Raw genomic sequence first — 21,530 nt, 5'->3', positions numbered from 1 at the left:
GGTAGGAGCTTGTCTTGTAGGACTGAAAATAAAGCCCAGAAGCATTGCCAAGGTGGCCCCCAAGTGGACAGACGTTACAATGACATCAGTGCAGCAGAGGATACTCTGATTTCTGCTTGCTTTTTATCCCATGTTTCCTGTAATACTGTCAAATTTGTACTGCAGGCTTGTTTACCCACAAGTACGTCCTGCGTTTTTCAGCCTACTATCCATATTTGTCTAACATAGCAGGGGGAAGGCATCCCAACAGCTGGGAATGTTACTGTCAGATACTGTTCTCCCTGAATTCAATAAGAAAGCTCATGGTTAATTTATAGCACTCAATTGTTTACTCAAAACTAAATTTGACAGCTTTTTCTTATTGAAGGCAGGGGGAAACAGTATCTGACTAACATTCCCAGCTGTCAGGATGCATTCCCCCTGCTATGATGGGCTACTCTTGACCACAAAAGGAAGAGAAGGGCACAAAGTCAATTTGCTCTTAAATCAAAAGATCATTTATTTGCATTTAAAACAATACATTTAATTTTTAATACATATAAAACTTATACAAGCTAGAAAGCATTCAAAGCTGTAAAACTCATAAAATTTAGATTGGAGTCAATTACAAGCATGCACTAAAAATTAAAACGTGTGAATTACAAGTTGCGTTTAGGTAGCACAGTGCGATACAGTGAAGTTCCTCTTGCTTGGATGAAGGTTACAGTTAGTTTTTTATCTGTAACCTCCATGTGAGCAAAGCCACCAAGCGTAGAGGATTTGCCTGTGAAGAACTTCAGAGAATCTCGAGGAACAGAGTTTCTATGCCTCATGTCTGGGTCAATGAAGTTTCCAGCACCGCTCACAACATAACCAACACTGGACTCCTGGAAATACTGAAACAGAAATAAAGTATTAGGATATTTATATTATTCCTACCTACAATCTGAATTAGATCTAATCAATTTACAATACCAAAAAGAGCAATGCCATCTCAAATCTCTCCCTTAAATCACTTGCTCAGACTGTTCTACAGTCTAATGAGTGAAAATATGTACACCCCATGGAAATAGCTGGCTTTGACTAGCAAACATTTGGTTCCCTTTGAAACAGTGCCTATTAAAAGGTGATGCACTCAAATGACAATTTACATTGTATAGTAATGTTCACAAATACAAATTATGTTTTAAAAAAAAAAAAAAAAAAAAAAAAAACCCCACACACAACTCATGGGGGGAGAGGGTGGGCAGCTTACATTTTTCACATCTTTAAATCCATAAGAGGAGAACCTGGTGTTCAAGATTGGGTGGGAGTGATTAGAACCCGTTTAGGGAGTGCAGGTGCAGACTAAAGACAGCTTTTCAGGAGAGGCACCTTATACCAACTGAAGCACTGATTGAAAAGGTTGTTTGGGGTTGCTTCACTGCCTCAGGGACTGGACAACTTGCATTCATTGATTCAACTATGAATTCTGCATCATATCAAAGAGTGCTTATCAAAGATAACATAAGGCCATTTGTTCAAAAGTGGGTCCTTCAACAGGATAATGATCCTAAGCACACTAGTAAATCATCCAAGGAATGGCTCAAAAAGAAATGGAGGGTTATAGAATAGTCAAGACTGGATTTGAATCCCATTGAAATTGAGCTCTCAACTAGAAGGTAGTCTGTAGATTACTTAGCATGGTACCACTTGAAGTACCATGAAATAGTTTTGGACCTCAATTCCACATGGACATTCTCACAGTGGTTGATGGGACTATGGTTGCTATGGCCTTAGGACTATAGTTACCACATGCAGTTTTGCACTCAGGTCTCCTTTGGTGAACAGTGGACTAGTTCGGAGACTTCATGTACAAACCAGAATGAACTTTTACAATATCCATTGTTACCCAGATGAGGATGGTTCCCTTCTGAGTCTAGTTACTCTCAATGTTTCTTCCTCATACCTTAGGGAGTCCCCCCCACCCCACCATGGGTTACACTGGATTTTTGTTGCATTACAGGTAATAGTGCTCCATCCATGGAACACAGTTCACATATACTTCATTTGGTTGATTTTTCCATAGCAACTTTGACATGATACAAGGGAGCACTTTAGAGTTAATGGGCTTCCCAACAACCTGCTGATCAGTAGCCCACTGCCTTAACCACCAAGCTACCACTGTCCTAGGGTTAGCAGTCCACTGATTTCATACAAAAAGGACTGTACCCAAAACAGTGCAGTCTTCTGCACTTAAAGATGTACTAATGTGCAAAACTTCCCAAATTAGAGTCCCATAGACGAACACCTTTAGGACCTTGCTTACACTGGGAAATCTACCTACCATTAATCCCTTCAGCCCAAGTAGAAGCTTCCAATTGTATAAACTTACCTGCAGGTTGTGATCATGTCCACACAGGTAAGCTGTGGCTTTGTACTTCACCAACAAGGGGCGAAGCCTTCTCAACAGGCAGTCAGTGGGCCCATGTTTGGACACTGACCAGACAGGATAATGACCAGCCACAAGCAGGAAATCAGCTGTGGAGCTCTGCATGCGTTCCTGCAGCCACAGCAGCTGGTGGTTGGCCAACACACTACTTGCAGGCCCACTTGGTGTTCCATCCTGGAAGTCATCAGTGTTTCCACAAAGAAGCACTGTGTCCAACATTAGCACATGCAGAGTGGCATTGGTGTGTGGGATGTGGAACTTCAGTTCATAGTAATAATAGGGGAAATTCCTGTGAAATTAAAGGTTACATTAAACAATAGGATAGAATGTGTGCAGATAATACAAAGTTCTTGGTTGGTAGAGTAAACTTTCAGAGAGACCTACAATTACTAATTAGGGAAGCATTGAACAGCCTATATCTCCAAGCACAGACCAGAATATAGTGGACAATTGCAAGCTTTGAACAAAGGCTCAAAACTACTGGAACAAGCATAACAGTTACTTGAAAAATTAACATTTTGCAACCTTGCTGCAACTTCACCTGCATCACGCTTATAGATCACAAGGAGGATCAAGTAGTTTATATGTAAAAATTCACCGATTTGGATGCTGCAGTTTCTCTACAGCCAACACAACACAAGAGAAGATAGAAGAGATAATAGAAAGATGTCTGACCATCGTCGAGACATTTTGCTGTACTGAATCTGGGCACGAACACTTCCTGCATGGTCGTGGTTGCCAGCAACAACATACCATGGGATATTGAGAGATTTAGCAGTAAAGACGTTCTCAAATGTCTCCTAAAACAGCAAAAGTAAAGTCAGAACCAGGTTAGGGTTAAACAGAAGCCGAAACATTACACAGACTAAATACAATTCAAGTTGATCATTATTGCCAATATTCTGTACAACCTCCTAAATTTAGCAGCATTTTCATATGACTATGGATTCTGCAAAACTATAGAAATGGAGTTTGTTATAAAAAGGACATATGCTGGACACAAATGTCCCAAAATACATCTTATACTTTACATGGTGCAACTATTATATACACATGTTCACATTAGCAGATGGAGATTCTGTAATATTTACTGAAACCATGTTATAGTACTGTAATTACAGCATTATATTAATTCTTCAGCCAAGTTGTCCTATTATCTTGATTTCATTTACAAGTCATCAGTCTTACCTGGGGTTGTATCTTCAATCAACTTCAAAAGTTCCTTAAAAACATAATCAGTGGCTCAATTTGATGAAACGGCATGAACACACACCTGAAACCTGGGGTCATCCACACTCGTTACTCCTCTATAGTAAAAATTATCGCCAAGGGCTAAAACAAAGTCAGCTCCAAGCTGCTCAGCAGTTCGGCCCATTTCCTGTGCTGTAGCCCACTCTACAGGCGTGATGAAGGGTGCATTGGGTAAACCGCCCCAGTCTCCAACCACCAGAAAACGGATGGATGATCGATTAGCTGTGTATAAAAAAATAAATAAAAAAACCCAGATCACATCAACAATAGGAAAGCCACAGATTTCCAGCATATTTTTATTTTCTGAATGTAGCCTCAAGCATTCTGGGTAACATGTCCTATAGAACACAGTCATTTTAATTCCATCCAATTTCAAACACTTCAGCTGAGAAGGAACTAAACAGCATTTAAGATGTTAAGGGCATTCAAATAGAATGCCCTTAAAGCACATGAACAGGACTGAAAGACACTCCAGACAGCTGAATACCAAACAAATAGGTACAGAAAGTAAACGCTCAGCTGCATGCATTTTTGCACACAAGCATATTTACCAAGTGGTCAACTACCACAAATGTCACAAACTTCCTGTTTCTGCAAACACATTTGACACAACACTAAAACAGGATTCAGAGTAATGACATGAAATGCCATTGAAGTCAGAAACAGGTAGCTTTTAAACTTAAGGTACAAAAGACTCCTGCAAGGGAATTTAGTGTTGTAGTAAACAAAAAACACTCACTGCCTTCATCTTCCAGCACACTAAATGAAGGAGGGGAGCAAAGGACAACAGGAAGTGTGATAAGGAAGATGGTGATCATCTGACAAGCCATCTACAGAGAGAGAGAGAGAGAGATACACTTCAGTCAATCAGAGACAGAAACACAAACACAGAGCCACTAAATATATTAATAAAATAAAATTGAATTGACCCAAGCCACCTCCAATCTCATCATTTCCAGTCACACTACATAAAACTAGAAGTGACTAAAATACAGTAGAGACTCGAGTGATTAACTTTGTTACATGAAGTCAGGTTTCACCTTAACATTTAAAACCACAGTTTATCAAGTTTCAATAACAGCATTTAAAACACGTCACACAAATATTCTCACACCTCAATAACCATGATTTGGCTAAAGTTATAAACATTTATAACCCAAAGCACACACAAGCATACAGCTAAAACGTTTTAGATTGCTATATAAATTATATTGAGGGAGTGAATAAAATAAAATAAAATAAAATAAAATAATTCACCGTCAGCTCGTCTCTTGCCACAGCTTTCCTGTTCATCCCCGCACGCGCTCTCTACACCTCATAAACATCACTTTACTTCCTCGTTTTAAATGTTTCTGTCCTCACACACAGCTGAATCCAATCAAGTGCGCTCGCGCGCGCTCTCTCTCTCACACTCACTCTCACACACACTCGCGCGCTCGTGATACTCCTGTAAAACGCTGACGAGATCAGAATGATGAGATAAAAATGTTTATTCAAAGGTTGACTAATAATGAGATATAATCGCAGTGCAAGAATTTTATCACAGTTTCCTGAGTTTTTTTTCTCTAGATTATGACATTAAACACTAATGAAATAAAATAAAAATAAATAACACTTTATAAAGCTAAATCACCCGCCAGCATTAACACAGCTCCAGCATTCTCCAGCTCAGCTGAGTGACAGTTCAGGGAAGTAATGAGGGAAGACTGCTGGGACTTGGTTTGTTTAAACCTAACACACACTTATTATAATTACAATTTCTTCTTTTTTCCTTTTTATCCTGATCATTCAGAATCATCAACACTTTAGCTATATACATTTTCCCATTTTGCTCATGAAGTATTAAGAATTTCTCCCTCATTATACTCATTTGTGGAGTTCTGTGTTTTATTTACTAGTTTATTATTAAACATGGTATCTAATTTCTATCTCAGATTTCCACCTGGATTTAATGACATCGTCGCATACCTGAGCACACAGAATAGATCTGAGAATCTTCACAGCTCTGACAGGACAGTGTGATTAGATCAAATGTGAACGAGTTACAGACCTGTTCCTTGGCCTCGAGCATCTCGTGTCTCAGCTGGAATACAGTAACAGATTCCTCACCTTCCACTTATAGCAGCTTTATATAAAACCTGTGTGTGTGTGTGTGTGTGTGTGTGTGTGTGAATCAGCAACCGTGTGACCGACACATTTTTTTTCCATCCTGCTGCTGCTCTGAGACACACGTGTGAGTGTGTGTGTGTGTGTGTGTGTGTAATCTGTTTGTGACTGCTAAAGGTCAAAAATCATTGTTACAAAACGTAAAACAAACATTAAGCCCTACATGATCACAGCAAGACAGTCCACCACTAACTCACTGTGGGTCTTCTGCACATTGTGGGTGTTCCATTTAATTTGTCATTCATGGTTTATAAATCATGTAAATCAGTGGTTCTCAAACTTTTTCAGCCTGAGGCCCCCTTGTGTAGGGTGCATCCCTTTGTGGTCCCTCTAGAGTCTTCAAATTTCGCAGCTTGGTTTTTTTTTTCCACGCTAGGGTCTTCTGTATTAACTTTCTCAGCTAAGAGACTACGTCCTCTATCGAAGAACTGATCCATTATCAATAGTCTTAGGTTTTATCAGTGTGTGGATAACAGTACTGTACACTAGAGTATCAACATGTCTCTGTTTGGTGTGCTGTGTGTAACTGATATCATTTATTATTTCTCATTTTTATGCACATCATAGTTAAAGGTTGACAATCCCAACTTATATAGTTGGTAAAATTCATTTAAAAAAATAATAATGTTCTTGAATTTCAATGCAGCCCCCTGGCAGCATCTGGCGGCCCCCCAGGCCCCGGCCCCCAGTTTGAGAACCACTGGTGTAAATGATATAAAAGTTTTTTTAATGGCATTCCGGCCATTTTGCTGTCAGTCGGTTTGACGACATCAGGGCCACGCTTAAACCGCAAGCCACGTGCGACTGTTCACTTTACAATCCACACAGTGCATTGTGGGATATGGTATATGTGTGTAAGTCCACATTTATACTACATGGTTCAAGTGACCCGTGAACGGATATGACCCGTGAACGTCTAAGCAGGAAAAAAGCACATGGTTTCCGATATTCTCAGATCCACTTCAGGCCTCATTCTTATGTGGAAATTAATCTGATATGAATCGGATACATGTATTTGCGTCTGCCATGTAAGCAGAGAGATCGGATATTCCCCTGCCAGTCAATGTGAGTCAAACGTCATTGAAAAAGCGACAGTGGTGAATGACATCAACTCAGGTCTACCTTGGGTTGTTTCAGGAAGTGTATAGTATAAATGCAGATATCGGATATGGGTCACTTTTAAAAGAAGATGTAAGCGAGTCGTTAAAAAAATATTCTGATACAGTCAACAAATCGAGATATAGGCAACATCAAGACCTGCAGTGTAAATGCAGCCTTAGTGACTACAAAATGGCTGAAATGAGCAGGAAGCATGCTTCAGGGTTTTACAGCGTGACTGTGGAAGGCGACGTGCTGAAAATGTTAAAATGACAAAATATTTTAGGTTTAAAAATAGAAAACATTTTATTCTTACAGTCAGTGACAAGCTCAGCTGAAAATCACAATTACTGAAACAAGCAGGAAGAGAAACAAAACTAAAACTTTTACAATCAGAATTAAAGACATAATTATATTAGTAAGTGTGGCGGATTCTCGACTTCACGCTCACTTAGGAAGGACAGAATAAGAAATATTCCTCAGAGGAAAAACAGAATGGAGCACTTCCTCTCCTCTCACACGGTCAGCATGAATCACTCGCATCACCTCTGAGGTTAACAGAACACAGTAATGAAGACGCACTAACGAAGACGTTGAACAAAATCACAAAAAGAAGCAACAGTGGAGAAAACCTAAAGCCAAACAGCAGCGTGCACAAAAACTATTTACTCGACAGAGCAGCGAGTCTCCACTATGAAACTACAAATGAATCAGTCTTTATTATTCAAGCTGGAAGAAGCTCCGCCTCCAGCACTATGGAGTGAATGGGTGCAGAGGAAGCTCCACCTTCTAGAGACATGTAGAAGGAGATGAAGCTCCTGGGAGACAAGGATGAAAGATGATGATGAAGAGAAGAAGCTCCACCCTCTTGTACAGTAATGACAGGACGAAGCTCCACTAACAGCTTGTGAACAAAAGCTCCGCCCCCTGGCAGGGTGTTTATTTGTAGCTGTAGTTTGTGTTACTGCTGCTGTAGCCGCCGAGGTTCGGGTAGGCGCTCTGCTGATACCCATAATTCTCTGCTCCGGTTCCACCCGTCCCAAATGTGGACTGATTAGTATATGCTACATAGAGAGAGAAAGAGAGAGAGAAAGAGAGAGAGAGAAATGTTTACTGCATCATGCACAATAGGCTTAACACTCCTGTAGTTACCTTCTGACGAATGTGTGTGTGTGTGTGTGTGTGTGTGTGTGTGTGTGTGTGTGTGTGTGTGTCTCACCCCCATAGTTGTAGTTCTGGGTGTTCTGGTAGCCATATCCATAATCAGGTCCCACTAGAGACTCCTGGGTCTGTCCAGAGTTTTGGTTCAAGTTTTGGTTCAGGTTCGGGGTCTGGTTTGGGGTCTGTGCGTTCTTCCTGTACTGGCCGTACTCATGGCTGTGCTGACTGTAGTAGCCGCTGGAGGGTGGAGGGACGGCCTGATACACCGGTGTGTTTGTGTCTGCGATGCTCTGTTCCTCCTGAGAACCTGCAGTGTTCAATTCACCACTGACTGTGAACCCAGAGGAACTGCTCACTGCTGTGGATGCACACGCATACATACATACATACATACATACATACATACATACATACATACACACACACACTCCAGGTGTGTAGTGCTTTACTGTTTTATATCACAGTAATTTTAACACCCACACACACACTCTTGTGATGCTGGATCAACAATGTGACCTCTCACCTTTAAAAGTGGAGCCCTTATTGTTAAATCCTCGGCCCCGCCCTCTTCCTCTGCCACGCCCAGCACTATATGAGACTCCTCCCATTCCACCATAACCCTACACATACATTCAGCAAATCAGACAGACACAGAGTGTGAGATAGTCTGGATATTCACACACTCCTCCTGGTAGGTGTGTGTGTGTGCATGTGTATGTGTGTGTGTGTGTGTGTGTGTGTGTGTGTGTGAGAGAGAGAGACTCACCATTGGAGGGAATTTCTTCTTCTTCTGACTCTCAGGGTTGTCATTGGGGAAAAGTTTCTCTAGTGCAGCCAGAGCAGCATTCGCCTTCGCTAACTTCTTATTGGAACCTGAACCTTGAAACTTCTGTCCATCCACCTCCACCTAATACACACACACACACAGCAATATCATGCATCAACACACCGTTAGCCTTGTGTGGGTATAAGTGTGCATAATTCTCTGGGTCATCTGTGTGCTGCCTGTGAGAGTGTGACCATGTTCACTGACACAGTGATGATAAAAACAGAAAGAAACACAATTTAGAGTGCTGTGTTCAGTGTGAGGATTAAACACGTCTCACTCACACACACACCTCAATGGTGAAGATCTTGTCGTTAAATCGTCCTCTCACAGAGACGACCTCATACTTCAGACTCCGCCTCTTTTCATTCAACTCCATGACAGGGTTTTTCCCATGTTTAGTGAGAACAGGACCCCCTTGTAGTGTAGCCTACACACACAGCTATGATTAAATGCGAAACTTTACAAAAAAAAAGAGAGAGTGTGAGTGAGAGAGTGAGAGAAAGAGAGACACCTCAGCTCCATCCCCTCCAGCAGCTGCAGTTTTGTTGGTTCCTGTGGCAACGGTCTCCTCATCTTGCTTTTGATCAGGTGTAGGTGTAGGTGTAGTCTCTGTAGCTGTGACCACTACACCAAGAGCCTGTAAGGCCTACACACACACACACACACACACACACACACACAGAGTAAACTCAAGGACTGTTACGACTATAACATTTATGTTCCACTGTGTTGCTTTCAGCACAAACTAACTGACAGAAATATGATCCAGTGAGAGTACATGTGTGTGTTAGAGAGGGTGTGTGTGTGTGTGTGTGTGTGTGTGTGTGTGTGTGTGTGTGTGAGAGAGAGAGAGAGAGAGAGAGAGAGAGAGAGAGAGAGAGAGAGAGAGAGAGAGAGAGAGAGAGAAAGTGTGAGAGAGAGTGTGTGTGTGTGTGTGTGAGAGAGAGAGAAAGTGTGTGTGTGTGTGTGAGGGAGAGAGAGTGTGTGTGTGTGTGTGTGTGTGTGTGTGAGAGAGAGAGTGTGTGAGAGAGAGAGTGTGTGTGTGTGTGTGTGTGTGAGAGAGTGTGTGTGAGAGAGAGTGTGTGTGTGAGAGAGAGAGTGTGTGTGAGAGAGAGAGAGAGTGTGTGTGTGTGTGTGTGTGTGTGTGTGTGTGTGAGAGAGAGTGTGTGTGTGTGTGTGAGTGTGTGTGTGTGAGAGAGAGTGTGTGTGTGTGTGAGTGTGTGAGAGAGAGAGTGTGTGTGTGTGTGAGTGTGTGAGAGAGAGAGAGTGTGTGTGAGTGTGTGTGGTAATAACGCACTTTTTGAGCGACGAGCAGCTTGGCATTGCGTTTCGAGGGTCCTGTCGCCTCATACGTTTTGCCCTTCACTTCAATGGCCATGGTGAAATGTGGACTGTGTTCGGGACCTGTTTGGGACACGAGCCGATACAGCAAACCAGGATGCAGCTGATTCAGCATCATCACAGCATTACTAGGCTCAATGACGATCTCTGTGCGCACACACACACACACACACACACAAATTTAATCCAGTGCTGTATTTTGTGATTGGATAAAAAAAAGAAGTAATGGCGTTTCAGTAAATGTTCCAGAGCAAAAGCATGTGATGCTGTAATGAACACTGCAGGCACTAGGGGGCACACTCGCACCCACACAGTAATAGTTTGGGTAAAGTGTTGATTTTGGAACGTGTCTCTCTCTGGTAGAACAAAGTGGTAGAACATTATTTAACGTGGGCTGTGCCGCAGCGTGTGGATTAAACGACCGCTCCGACATAAAACTAAAAAGAATTTAATATTACACTGATATGTAGTATTCTGCTGCACATGACTGTATGACTTACTGTGTTTTAACAGAATTCATGTTTTTAGTCAGGGTTCCAGTTCATCCTAGAGCTAGCTTTGTATACAGAGGCACTCTCATGCTGGAACAGGTTTCAGCCTCTTAGTTCCAGTGAAGGGAAATGTAACGCTACAGCGTACAGAGACTTTCCATACAATATAGTGTAAGGAATGATCAGTAAAATTTGCATGCTAACTAAGAATTTAAAATGCTTAGCTTGCTAGATGCCCAACACGTCTAATTTATATTACTTTAAGAAAAATACGTAGCTCTACATCAGTCACGGCCTTACCGAGGAACTGCCTATAACGGACATTTAGCAATCTAATTCAAGTTTCAGTGTAACAACGTCCTCAGTGTTGTAAAAGTAAAACAAGACAGTGTGTCCACAAACAACAAAGGTGTACGCATCTAGAGACTTCATGCCTACGGTCTTTTCTCTCTAGAACAAATGGTGGGAGTTTCAAACTTGGGCGAGATGGCGGTGCGTGCAGACGCAGCGGCTAGGCGCTCCCAGATTAGCAACGGTTTCTTTATTATTTTGTGTTTATTTGTTAAGTTTACTAGCTCAAGTAATTGGTGCACACAGGATATCTGAACGGTCTAAACTCCTTAACACCCTAGAACTGTCAGGAGTTTACTTTTGAAAACTGCAACTTCATCCCACGGGATGGAGTCAACACCATCCCACCTGGGAGGCGACGCAGAAAGAGAGCTGGCATTCGAGCTAGGCTAAGATCTAACCCACACGAACCATCTCTGCCGAGTCTCTTCCTCTCACACTCTCGGTCACTCGTCAACAAGATGGAAGAAATTCGCCTAAGAATTACTTGGAACAACATATGCAGCTGGGTGACGATTATCACAGACACCTGGCTTAACAACACCATTCCAGACGCTGCCATCGAGCTAGCAAGCCGTGCTGTTTACTATGTAAGAGGACAGGACAACAGACTCCGGTAAGAACAAAGGCGGTGGTGCGTGCATATGTAAACAATGACTGGTGCACTGCCATAGACATCATTGAGAAACTTTGCTCCCCAGACCTTGAATGGTGCAATGTACACTGTTTTTCATACCTAGGGAGTTTACTGCTATCATAATCAGCGCTGTAGACACACCCCCACAAGCTAACGCTAAGGCAGCAATGCAAAAGTTACACGTTGCTATTAGCAACCAGCTAACTATGCATCCAGATGGGGCAGTGTTTGTGGCAGGAGACTTTAATCACGTTGAATTAAAGACAATACTGCCAAAAAAAATTTCCCTACGTCCCAACTAGAGAAAATAATATTTTGGACCAAGTTCTACAAAAAATGTTCCAGGAGCATACAAAGCCATCTCAGCTCCACATCGGGGCTCATCAGATCTCGTTACCCTGATGCTGACTCAGGCCTATAAGCCTCTGATCTGCAGAACAAAACCAGCTGTTAAGACAGTCAAAGTTTGGTGTGAGGAAGCCACCGCACAACTGCAAGACTGTTTTGAGCTCACAGACTGGGATGTGTTTGCAGAAGGAGCTGATTTAGAGGAATATAGTACACCAGTCCTGGCCTGCACAGATTTCTGCACGGAGTCTATTCTAACAACCAAAACCATCAAAACGTTCCGATGCTTAAAAGTTTACAACACTAACACGTTTTGTCCATCAAGATAACAAATAAACAACTTTTATGAAGTTTGAAACCTAAATACAATCTCTAGAGATAAAAAGCTAACCGTACGCTATAAACGAACTACACCACGGTCGCTCGACTTCAACGTCACCATCACCGAGCTTCTGAGAACTTTTCCAAACTTGATTTAAAACATTTTCCATAATACGGATTTACTCTGTGGATGAATCTTCATCCACGTTTTTTTTGAGAAGTGTGCACAGCATACCTGAACCAGTTTATCTGCAAAGTTTTTTCCTGTTCGGCATGATGCTGTTTAATGTCAAGACAATGTCTGTAGTCCCATTTAGCAACCTGTTAGTGTCATGATTTCCCCTCACACAAGCGCTGGATCTCACAGCAAGCTCTTTTAGTGACACTGATATTGTTTACTTTCTACATGTGCATTTGTTATGATTTCTGTCCTGTCTCTGCCCCTATATTGTCATTGGTTGTTCCCTTGTGTGTCATCATTAGTCTCAGCTGTTTTGTGTTCATCCTTAATTACGTTTGTCATTTAAACCCCTGGTGTCTCATTGTTCGACGCAAGTATTGCATGCTTTCTCCATGTACCAGGCTTTTGTTCATAGTTTCACGGCTCATAGTTTTGATCTAATTCTCTACCTCGTTGTTTGATTCTTGTCTGGGCTTGGTTTATGCCGGTTTCCAGATCGCCTGACCTTTTGCTTGTTTTTGACCATGCTATTGTCTCCCGTTTTGGATTTGTCTGCCTCTCTTCAATAAAGCTCTTAACCTCACTTGCACCCGTCCTAAACCCTCATTACGTGACCGTTAGCAACCGCCTTTTTCAACAGGTAAAAGCTTTTTTTTTTTTTTTTTTTTTTTTAAATCATGAGTGGGGTTTTACTGGCGTATTTTATGTCGTAGAATAAAACGTGAACATATTTTGAGCTTGTGTTCATCACGGACCTTATTTCAGGCTTTTAACCAAATTACCATTAAAAAAAAAAAAAACCATTGACTTTGGGATGGAACCGGAGGGCTAAAGTGTTTCCTATGAGCGGAGGATGAACTTTAAATGTCAATATCGCAGTCGATCATGTTCATGTAATCGTAGGCAGTCAAAATCGTAATCGTGATTAATATTCAATTAATTGTGCAGCCCTAATGGCTAGTAAGATCGTTAACACAACAGTAAATAATCATGTTACAGAGAGAGAGAGACATGCCTTTGCGAGGGATTTTACTGCTGCTCGACTCTTCATCTGAGGCCGACTCCAGTGGCCGCTTCACACACAGTCCTGGCACTGAGGTTTGGGCTGCACAAAACACACACACACACACATACACACACACTCTCAGAGCAAGGCTAACTGCATATACAACACTGCCTTCTAAGGAGAATGAGAACAAAAGCATTTAAAAAAATATATATTATACAGAAGTGTCAGATCTGCAGACAGGATGATGAGGAGCGATGCCAGTGTGTGTGTGTCTTACAGATGAGCGAGTCGCTGTACATGTGCCCCACTTTGGGTGACAGGCGGTTCATCCCCAACACTTTGTGGATTTGTCCAAACGCCATCAGCCGCAAAGCAAACTGGGAAATAAAGAGAGAAAACAAAGAGAGAAAACTTACAGCTGTGCAGTACATCACACACACCCATCACACACACCACCGACATACACCACCAACATACACCACACATCAATGTAGATCTGTTATACACTGCAGAGCTGTTACTGTGGACATTTTAAGCACATCAGAACTCCACACTTCAGGAATAGGCCCCGCCTTTCAGGATTTCTGAGCTGTTTGTGCTCCGGTGTTAGACTTCACGCAGCGCTGTGCAGACCGATCAACGGCTGACTTGAAGCAGTTCACAGCAGTAAGAATTTTTGTCCGACTTGTCCTGTGGCTGACGCCACGTCACTGTGACATACGAGATCAAAGTACCGTGATAGCGATATGAGACCAGTCGGCTCCCTCAGCCAGCACGAGCTCTGACACCTTCAGTTCCGCTAAGGCTCACAAATCCTTATTTTCATAACAGTAAAAACCCTTTTTGTGTGATCTTAATGTTATATTGTTTCATGTTTATCAAAATAAAACTGATAAAAAATAAAATATATAGACCTCACGTAACTGTTTTTTAAAAAATACAGGCTTATAGAACTTTCTTCTTACAGGCACTGTATTAGCTTAACCTATTCAGTGAAAAGTGTTTCTGGTTGCTACATGTAAAATTCAGACGTCCGTTCACGTGAGAAATATTACATCTAATCCGCTTCATCTGCGATAAAGAAAGCAAACTACGGGAAAGCGTCTGACTTGACCGCTCCGGAAACTCTCACCGATCGGTTACATGCATCCACAGCTGAACACATGTCTTTCCTTCTGAGAACCCCAGTGCATTCTGGGCAAGAGCTGTACCTGTGCACTCTGGGTAATGTCCTCCCTCTGCTGGGGGGTAAGGTGGCAGCTTGCATCCACACCTGCCCTCTCACATGGGTCAGAAATACCAGGACCATCTGCAGGCACACACGCACAAACACTAATGTACAGTGCATCCGGAAATTATTCCCAGCGCTTCACTTTTCCACATTTTATGTTACAGCCTTATTCCAAAATGGATTAAATTCATTATTTTCCTCACAATTCTACAAACAATACCCCATAATGACAACGTGAAAGAAGTTTGTTTGAAATCTTTGCAAATTTATTAAAAATAAAAAACAAAAAAAGCACATGTACATAAGTATTCACAGCCTTTGCCATGACACTCAAAACTGACTCAAAATGTGGAAAAAGTGAAGCGCTGTGAATACTTTCCGGATGCACTGTATGTATGTATTTGTGTGTGTTTTTTTTAAATGTAGAAACATTTTATTTCATTATTTTGAAGGCATCTGTGCTTTACAGCATTTCTTTGCATTTGCCTAAAACTTTTACACAGTACTGTATAAATATATATACATACACATACATTTACTTACATTTATACACAAAAATCATTCCTCATAAGGAAACTGTGCGTGTGTGTGTGTGTTTGTTTTACCCTCCAGTAGTATTCCAGATGCAACACACTCCAGCACTCTCCTCAGAGCCTCTCCTGGTCCCATCGGTCGATCGCATGTTGATATCGCTCTCTCGCACAGCAGCTCCAACACCTACACACACACACACACACACACACACACAACAATATACAAAAACACTGAAAGAACAGCTTCAACACTTACACACACACACACACACACACACACACACACACACACACACACACACACACACACACACACACTCACCCATCCTTTGAGGGGGGTCCATGTAGGAACACGGGTACACAGATCTCTCAAGATGCGGATGACGATCACACTTGAGTGTAGGTTGTTAACTTTAGCCTGTGAGCCACCCACAAAATACACACACACACACACACACACACACACACCCTGCATTACACTGCTGATATACACTGTGTATACGATATACACCCACATACACTAGTCTATATTCATCACACTGTGTGACCAACACAGATCTGTTAAACTGTCCACCTGTCTATCTGTCCGCCTACCTTTCTGTCAGTATCTGCCTGTCTTTCCGTCAATCTGCCTGTCTATCTGTCAGTCTGTCTGTCTGTTATTTTATCAACCCAGCCATCTAAAGCAGTGCTTCTCAAACCTGTCCTCGGGGACCCCTAGCAATGCACATTTTGTATGTTTCCTCACACACCTGATTCAACTCATCAGCTCATTAGTACAGACTGCAAGACCTGGATTGGATGTGTCAGATAAGGGAGACATACAAAAAGTGCAGTGATGGGGGTCCTCCAGGACAGGTTTCAGAACCCATGATCTAAAGGATCTCTCTCTATCGAACAGTCTACCTAAACATTCACCATGTAGCCAGAGAGGCCTTTCATATGGTGTTTAGATGGTCTAGAGAGCATGAGGGCAGCTGATCTGATCCGAGTGTGTGGAAGTGTGTTAGCGAGCATGCTGATTAACAGAGCGTGAGGCGTTGTGTTATGATTTGAGAGCATATAAACGCTATTATTGTGGATCACTGACTCTGCATGTGAACGTACTTCCATTCTGCAAGTCAGGTGTTTGTCACTCAAAGATAAAATTCATTTTCAAGATATAGTCTCTCTGTGAGCTTGATTCACTGCTCTGTGCTCTCAAAACACACCCACAACAACAATTTAGGGATAAATTGATATTTGGATTTCTGGATGAAGCTGCTCTGTGACAATGCCCATTGCGGAGATTGTCTGTGTTCAATAAGCATGCTCACTAACACCGTTCCACACACTCTGTTCGGCCACCCTCACGCTCTCTTATTAACGATTCTGCTTCAACACCATTCTTTAATTGTCTCCATGTAGGTCAAGTTGGAACAAACCATTCCTGAGGGAGGAGAATAAAAACACCTTCATCTACTTTGACTTTAGTCCATCTTTCCATCTACAGACTCTCTCAGTGTAAACAGTCGTATACGAGTGGAATGTCCACGTCTCTCAGTTTTCTTTAAAAATAAAAAGCACTTTGTGAACATTTCAACAGTCAAACACGCTATTAATTAACGTCATGTTAATTTACGTTAGAGGTCGTTAGATTATAAAGCGAGGTGCAAACCTGGAACCACTTGGCGTGGCGCAGAGACGCGAGAGACTCCAGGCAATTGTTTGTGTCCAGCGCGCCGGGCGGAGCTTCTATCAGACCACAACACAAGGCACAGTTTGACCAAGGGGCACTCAGACCTCTCCTAGGGGGCGGAGCCAACATACTTGGAGCTCATAGGGGTGTGGTCAGTTTTATATGAGCTGCTATTAGGCAGGGTTTGAATGCGGATATACCCTCACACACTGCTTAAAATCTATGGACACTAGGACCTTTGTGGTGGTGAAGTTCATATTTTACAGTGTTGAATGAGGGTGTGGCTGACCTCCAGGCCACACCCTCATTCAGCACTGTAAAATACAAATGCCGATTTTGTGGAAGAAAGAAAAATAAGGGCACAATAAATAAGGCCACGACCTCTTGCGCGCCCCCCCTAGCTGTGCGTAGAATGATTTACATAATGTGTGTAAGCAATTTTTAACTAGCGTGTGCATCATTGGCTAAAGGCTGTATATATAAATCAGCATGATTATGAGGTCACGAGACCTGCCCCCAAAGCTTAGCTGCTCCGCCCCTCCAAGAGTCCAAGAGCTTCCGGTTGGTCAAAACTCCACCGCCCCTAAAAACTCACACACTTTCAAAATCACAAGTGACAAGAGGAAAATATCTGATTTAAATTCCACAATTTTTTTTCTTTCGCAGAAACAGGGTGAACGCTGCAGCAAAACCTGACGAGTGGAACAAATCAATTAATCATAATAATCAATCAATAACCCAGAAATCTATCATTACAGGAATGTGAATGAATCCTGGTGTTCAGGATTAACACATCACACATGTACTCGTTACAGCTTAAAACAATATTAACCCTGTGTTCACATCAGAAGGCCACAATGAATTTATTGCTTGGGGGTGCGTGGCCTGATTTTTGATAACCGGATAGGAAATGTTCTGAGCAGCACTGCTGCGGCTTTCCCACTAAGACACCCTGCTTTACTCCCAACTGCCAGCTGATCGGGTCATGATAAGCATCTTAACACATACACACAGGCATTATAATTGCACACTTCCCTTTCTTTTGTTCTTTTATCCCTCCATAACTTCAAACATAAACTTTACAGTGTTTATTAAATTTACCGGTAGTGAAAATGTACTCTCCTGCCCTCTACCTCTTTCACCTCCTCCAAAATATATAAATAAATAAATAATTAAATAAAAATGAATTATAAGATGGCTTAAATCTAGTTTTAAACCGAATTCATGTACAAACAGTAAAACAATGACGGATGGAAAATGGGACAAGGTTTATAAAAAAGGGATAAGGTTCTCCTCTCGCTGCACACTCCATACGCATTCGTAAGGAGGCTCCTACAGATGCTAAATACCTGATAATGTTTGTGCTCCCGAGGTAAAACGTGTACTGGACAGACAGCTGTCCTTCACTGGCACAAACCTGAGGGAGTGTGTGTCGCATCTCTACAGGATTCATGGTGAAGCTGTGTACAGTGGGAGGAGCATGCCATTCACGTGTTGCCCCCAAGTGTGAACACAGGGAATGAACCAGGCTTGTGCAATATAAGTTTCAGGTTTAAGTGTGTAATATCACCAGTCTGCAGTCAGGAACAGCAGTAATCACAAACACTTAGCCAGATGATGGATTCTTAGGTGATTCTGCAGTAATGTGCAGTAAACCATAAAAAACAAACAAACAAAAAAAAAAAAAAAAGAAAAAAAAAATTCAACATAATCCTTTTACAAGTCAGTTTTCTGTCCACATGGCAGACATTTTGACCATTGACCTCAAAGTGTTTGAACGTGTCTGAGCGCTGACTGGCGCCGTGGAGCAAAAACATGTTGATAAGTGGCGTATTTCATCACCTTCTAATCATCACCATTAACATTACTTGTAAATTGTTAAAACACTTCATCGAGGGCCCACTGAATCTTTTAGCTCAAAATATTTGTTCGGTTTTTTTCTTTCTGACGAATCCAAAAGCACAGATTTCGACATGCTTCAGCTGAAACTTTTTGTTCACATCAGAAAGAAATACAAATATAATAACCAATGTTAAATTTATACTTATTTAATGTGAGCCAAGTCAATCTGTTAAGCTGCAGAGCTCCTACACAGAATGTATGTAAAGGTTAGCAGATCAAGTAATATCATGAGGGTGAAACATCTTGTAAAGACGAGTAAACAGTTATATCACACAAGCCAAGTCTGAACACAAACTAAAATATTCACTTATTAACTCACTTCAACGTTTTTGCTGCAAAGCAACCCCTTTATTTTTTTACACGCACGCCTGCAAGAGTTATTAAACTGCGGAAGGTGGGGTGTGTCTGTATCTGTGTGCATGTGTCTGTGTGTGTGTGCGTGTGTGTGTGTGTGTACCTCTGGCCCGCCCGTGCTCCATCTGCTCCCTCACTACAGGGGATGTGAGATGGATCTTCATGTTCAGCACCGGTTCTGTTACAGTCCGCACTGTTACAGCAGCATCCTCAACTGCCGCAGTGATCACATACTCGCCCTCCATCTGGTCCTAAACACACACACAAATTACGCTCATGTAAATATGTGTAAACCAGCTCGTAAACAAAGCACTTGAATATTGTGCAGGAAAGTGTGGAGGTGTCAGTTAAAATGTACCCTGAGGTAGTGTGTGTGTTTTTTTTCTTCACCTTCATCACTTCCTGAAGTTTGTTGGTGATGGTGTTCAGTAGTTTTTGTGTTGGTGTGTCACTGCAGAGCATCACGAGCTCCAGGTCCATGTCCTGCTTCAGCAACAAACCCTTTGCCACCAACCCCACTCTCCGTACCCCCTGGAGCTTATTGCCCCCACTGTAAGACACACACACATTAACATTTAAACCACTATCTGTACCCCTTGCCGCAGCTTATTACCCCCAGCATTGGTATTCTCTAAAATCTGTAGACAATGACACCCCAGAATAAAACACCTCGTAGCATCTTGTCTATTCAGCCAGTTAGCGACGGTCTTCAGTCCGTTCTCCACATGGGATACCATGTCCTGCACGGCCTGCAGCTCCTCCGCACACGGATACACACTCGCATGTTTGGCCTTAACGTGACGATCCTCAATGACGAACAGGCGCTGAGGGAGCAGCTTCTCCTGTTAGCACATGGAATAAAGCTTAACACATGTAGAGATTGTCTCGCTCCCTCACAGTCTGAATTCTCAGAGAACCCAATGTTCTGTGTGTAGTAATAATAATAATAATAATAATAATAATAATAATAACAACAACAACAACGACACTGAGGTGGTGTTTAACTCACAGGATCAGGAGGAGCTTCAGCTTCTCTCTGCTTCATCTCAGCTACACAGGCGTGGTACTGCCGCAGTTTATCTTCATAACACACACACTCATACCAATAGCGCAGTTCCTCATACCTCACACACACACACACACACAGGTCAACACCAGAGCAATACAAATTCACACAAAAAAATCTCTAACAAATTGTAAAAATGTCAACTATACCATAAGCATGGAGATAACAGTTGTGTAAACAGTGTGTGTGTGTTACCTGTTGTAGTCACGTGGGTGAAGTGTGTGTCCCTCCTGAATCAGTGAGTCCCAGTACAGAAGCTCGTCATAAGCCTCTTGTTCATCCCACACACACTGCATGATGCTCACTAACACTTACACACCTGAAACGTATGTTTATAATCTGTTTATTATCAGTGGAGCGACTGTTATACACGTCCCTGTGTGTGAGCTGTTACTATGGAAATGATAACGTATCAGAACGAGCGCATTAATGAAAATAACAACAACAACAACAACAACCATGCGCTACTGTCAGAGCTGCTGTTCTAGAAAATTAATCAACACTCTCTGACCAATCACAATCCAGAACTCAGCAGCAGCGTGGAGGAAATATAGCTGTATAAAGAAAATATTTCAATCGCGTTGTTGCTCGTTAGTTAGCTTAGCTACCTAGCATCATGGTTAGTGTTGCGTTAAGTGTAACAAAAACATCGGACTAAAATATCTTATCTAAATTATTACTGTGATTTTATCACTATTAAACATATTTGACCTGTAAACGATTTAACGGTTTGAACTCAAGACGCGTAACTCTTCACTTTCTATAGTGTTAATCAAAAATAATCTCTCAAATACTGAATAATCATAATCATAATCATAATCATAATCAAAACCCGTGTCTGTAATAAAATCCCATTTATCCCCAATATCATTTCCATAATAAACTCACCTTAGTGGGGATAAGAACACTGCGTTTGCGATAAAAGACGCGATGGTGTACTTCCGGTGCATCAAGTAGAGTTTCCGGGACAACCCTGTAAATAACCAATAGAACAGTGAGGAAGCCTTTACTTCGCCTACAAAACCGGAAGTAAAATTCGGAATCAGTAGATTTCTGATTTGTTTCCTGACAGCGCCGCGCAAGCGCCATAAACAAACTGAACAAGAACACTATAAAACTCTAATAAACACAATAATGCAAAGGACCGCGAGCTTCAGGTCTGAACACGCGTT

The 21,530-nt window shown here is 41.9% G+C and overlaps 2 protein-coding genes across 4 annotated transcripts; both read right to left on the bottom strand.

Annotated features, from left to right (window-relative positions):
- Positions 1–474: 474 nt before the first annotated feature.
- On the bottom strand, positions 475–4,489 carry acp5a (acid phosphatase 5a, tartrate resistant; the record flags this gene model as incomplete). Its single annotated transcript, NM_001200561.1, is given in 5 exon segments — positions 475–875; positions 2,354–2,699; positions 3,086–3,210; positions 3,684–3,883; positions 4,401–4,489. Coding segments are annotated over 5 exon segments (987 nt in total). The 3' UTR covers positions 475–638.
- Positions 4,490–7,205: 2,716 nt separating this feature from the next.
- ilf3a (interleukin enhancer binding factor 3a) lies at positions 7,206–21,390 on the bottom strand. Of its 3 annotated transcripts, none has more exons than XM_053684801.1 (19): positions 21,247–21,390; positions 20,554–20,677; positions 20,302–20,416; positions 19,962–20,134; positions 19,683–19,842; positions 19,396–19,543; positions 17,016–17,092; positions 15,681–15,776; positions 15,431–15,542; positions 14,806–14,903; positions 13,872–13,971; positions 13,601–13,690; positions 10,213–10,403; positions 9,427–9,561; positions 9,205–9,342; positions 8,853–8,993; positions 8,610–8,706; positions 8,145–8,417; positions 7,206–7,989 (listed from the first exon to the last, which is right to left on the bottom strand). In XM_053684801.1, the coding sequence occupies exons 2-19, from the start codon at positions 20,652–20,654 to the stop codon at positions 7,865–7,867; spliced, it is 2,370 nt and encodes a 789-aa protein (XP_053540776.1). In that variant the 5' UTR covers positions 20,655–20,677; positions 21,247–21,390; the 3' UTR covers positions 7,206–7,864. The 3 variants fall into 3 exon arrangements, with proteins under 3 accessions (XP_053540776.1, XP_053540775.1, XP_053540777.1); XM_053684800.1 differs by having other exon boundaries at positions 8,145–8,444; positions 21,247–21,389; XM_053684802.1 differs by having other exon boundaries at positions 8,145–8,393; positions 21,247–21,389.
- Between the last annotated feature and the right edge of the window lie 140 nt (positions 21,391–21,530).

The sequence above is a fragment of the Ictalurus punctatus genome, chromosome 12, assembly GCF_001660625.3.
Source record: "Ictalurus punctatus breed USDA103 chromosome 12, Coco_2.0, whole genome shotgun sequence".
NCBI classification, from domain to species: domain Eukaryota; kingdom Metazoa; phylum Chordata; class Actinopteri; order Siluriformes; family Ictaluridae; genus Ictalurus; species Ictalurus punctatus.
This window is presented reverse-complemented; position numbering and strand designations above follow the sequence as displayed.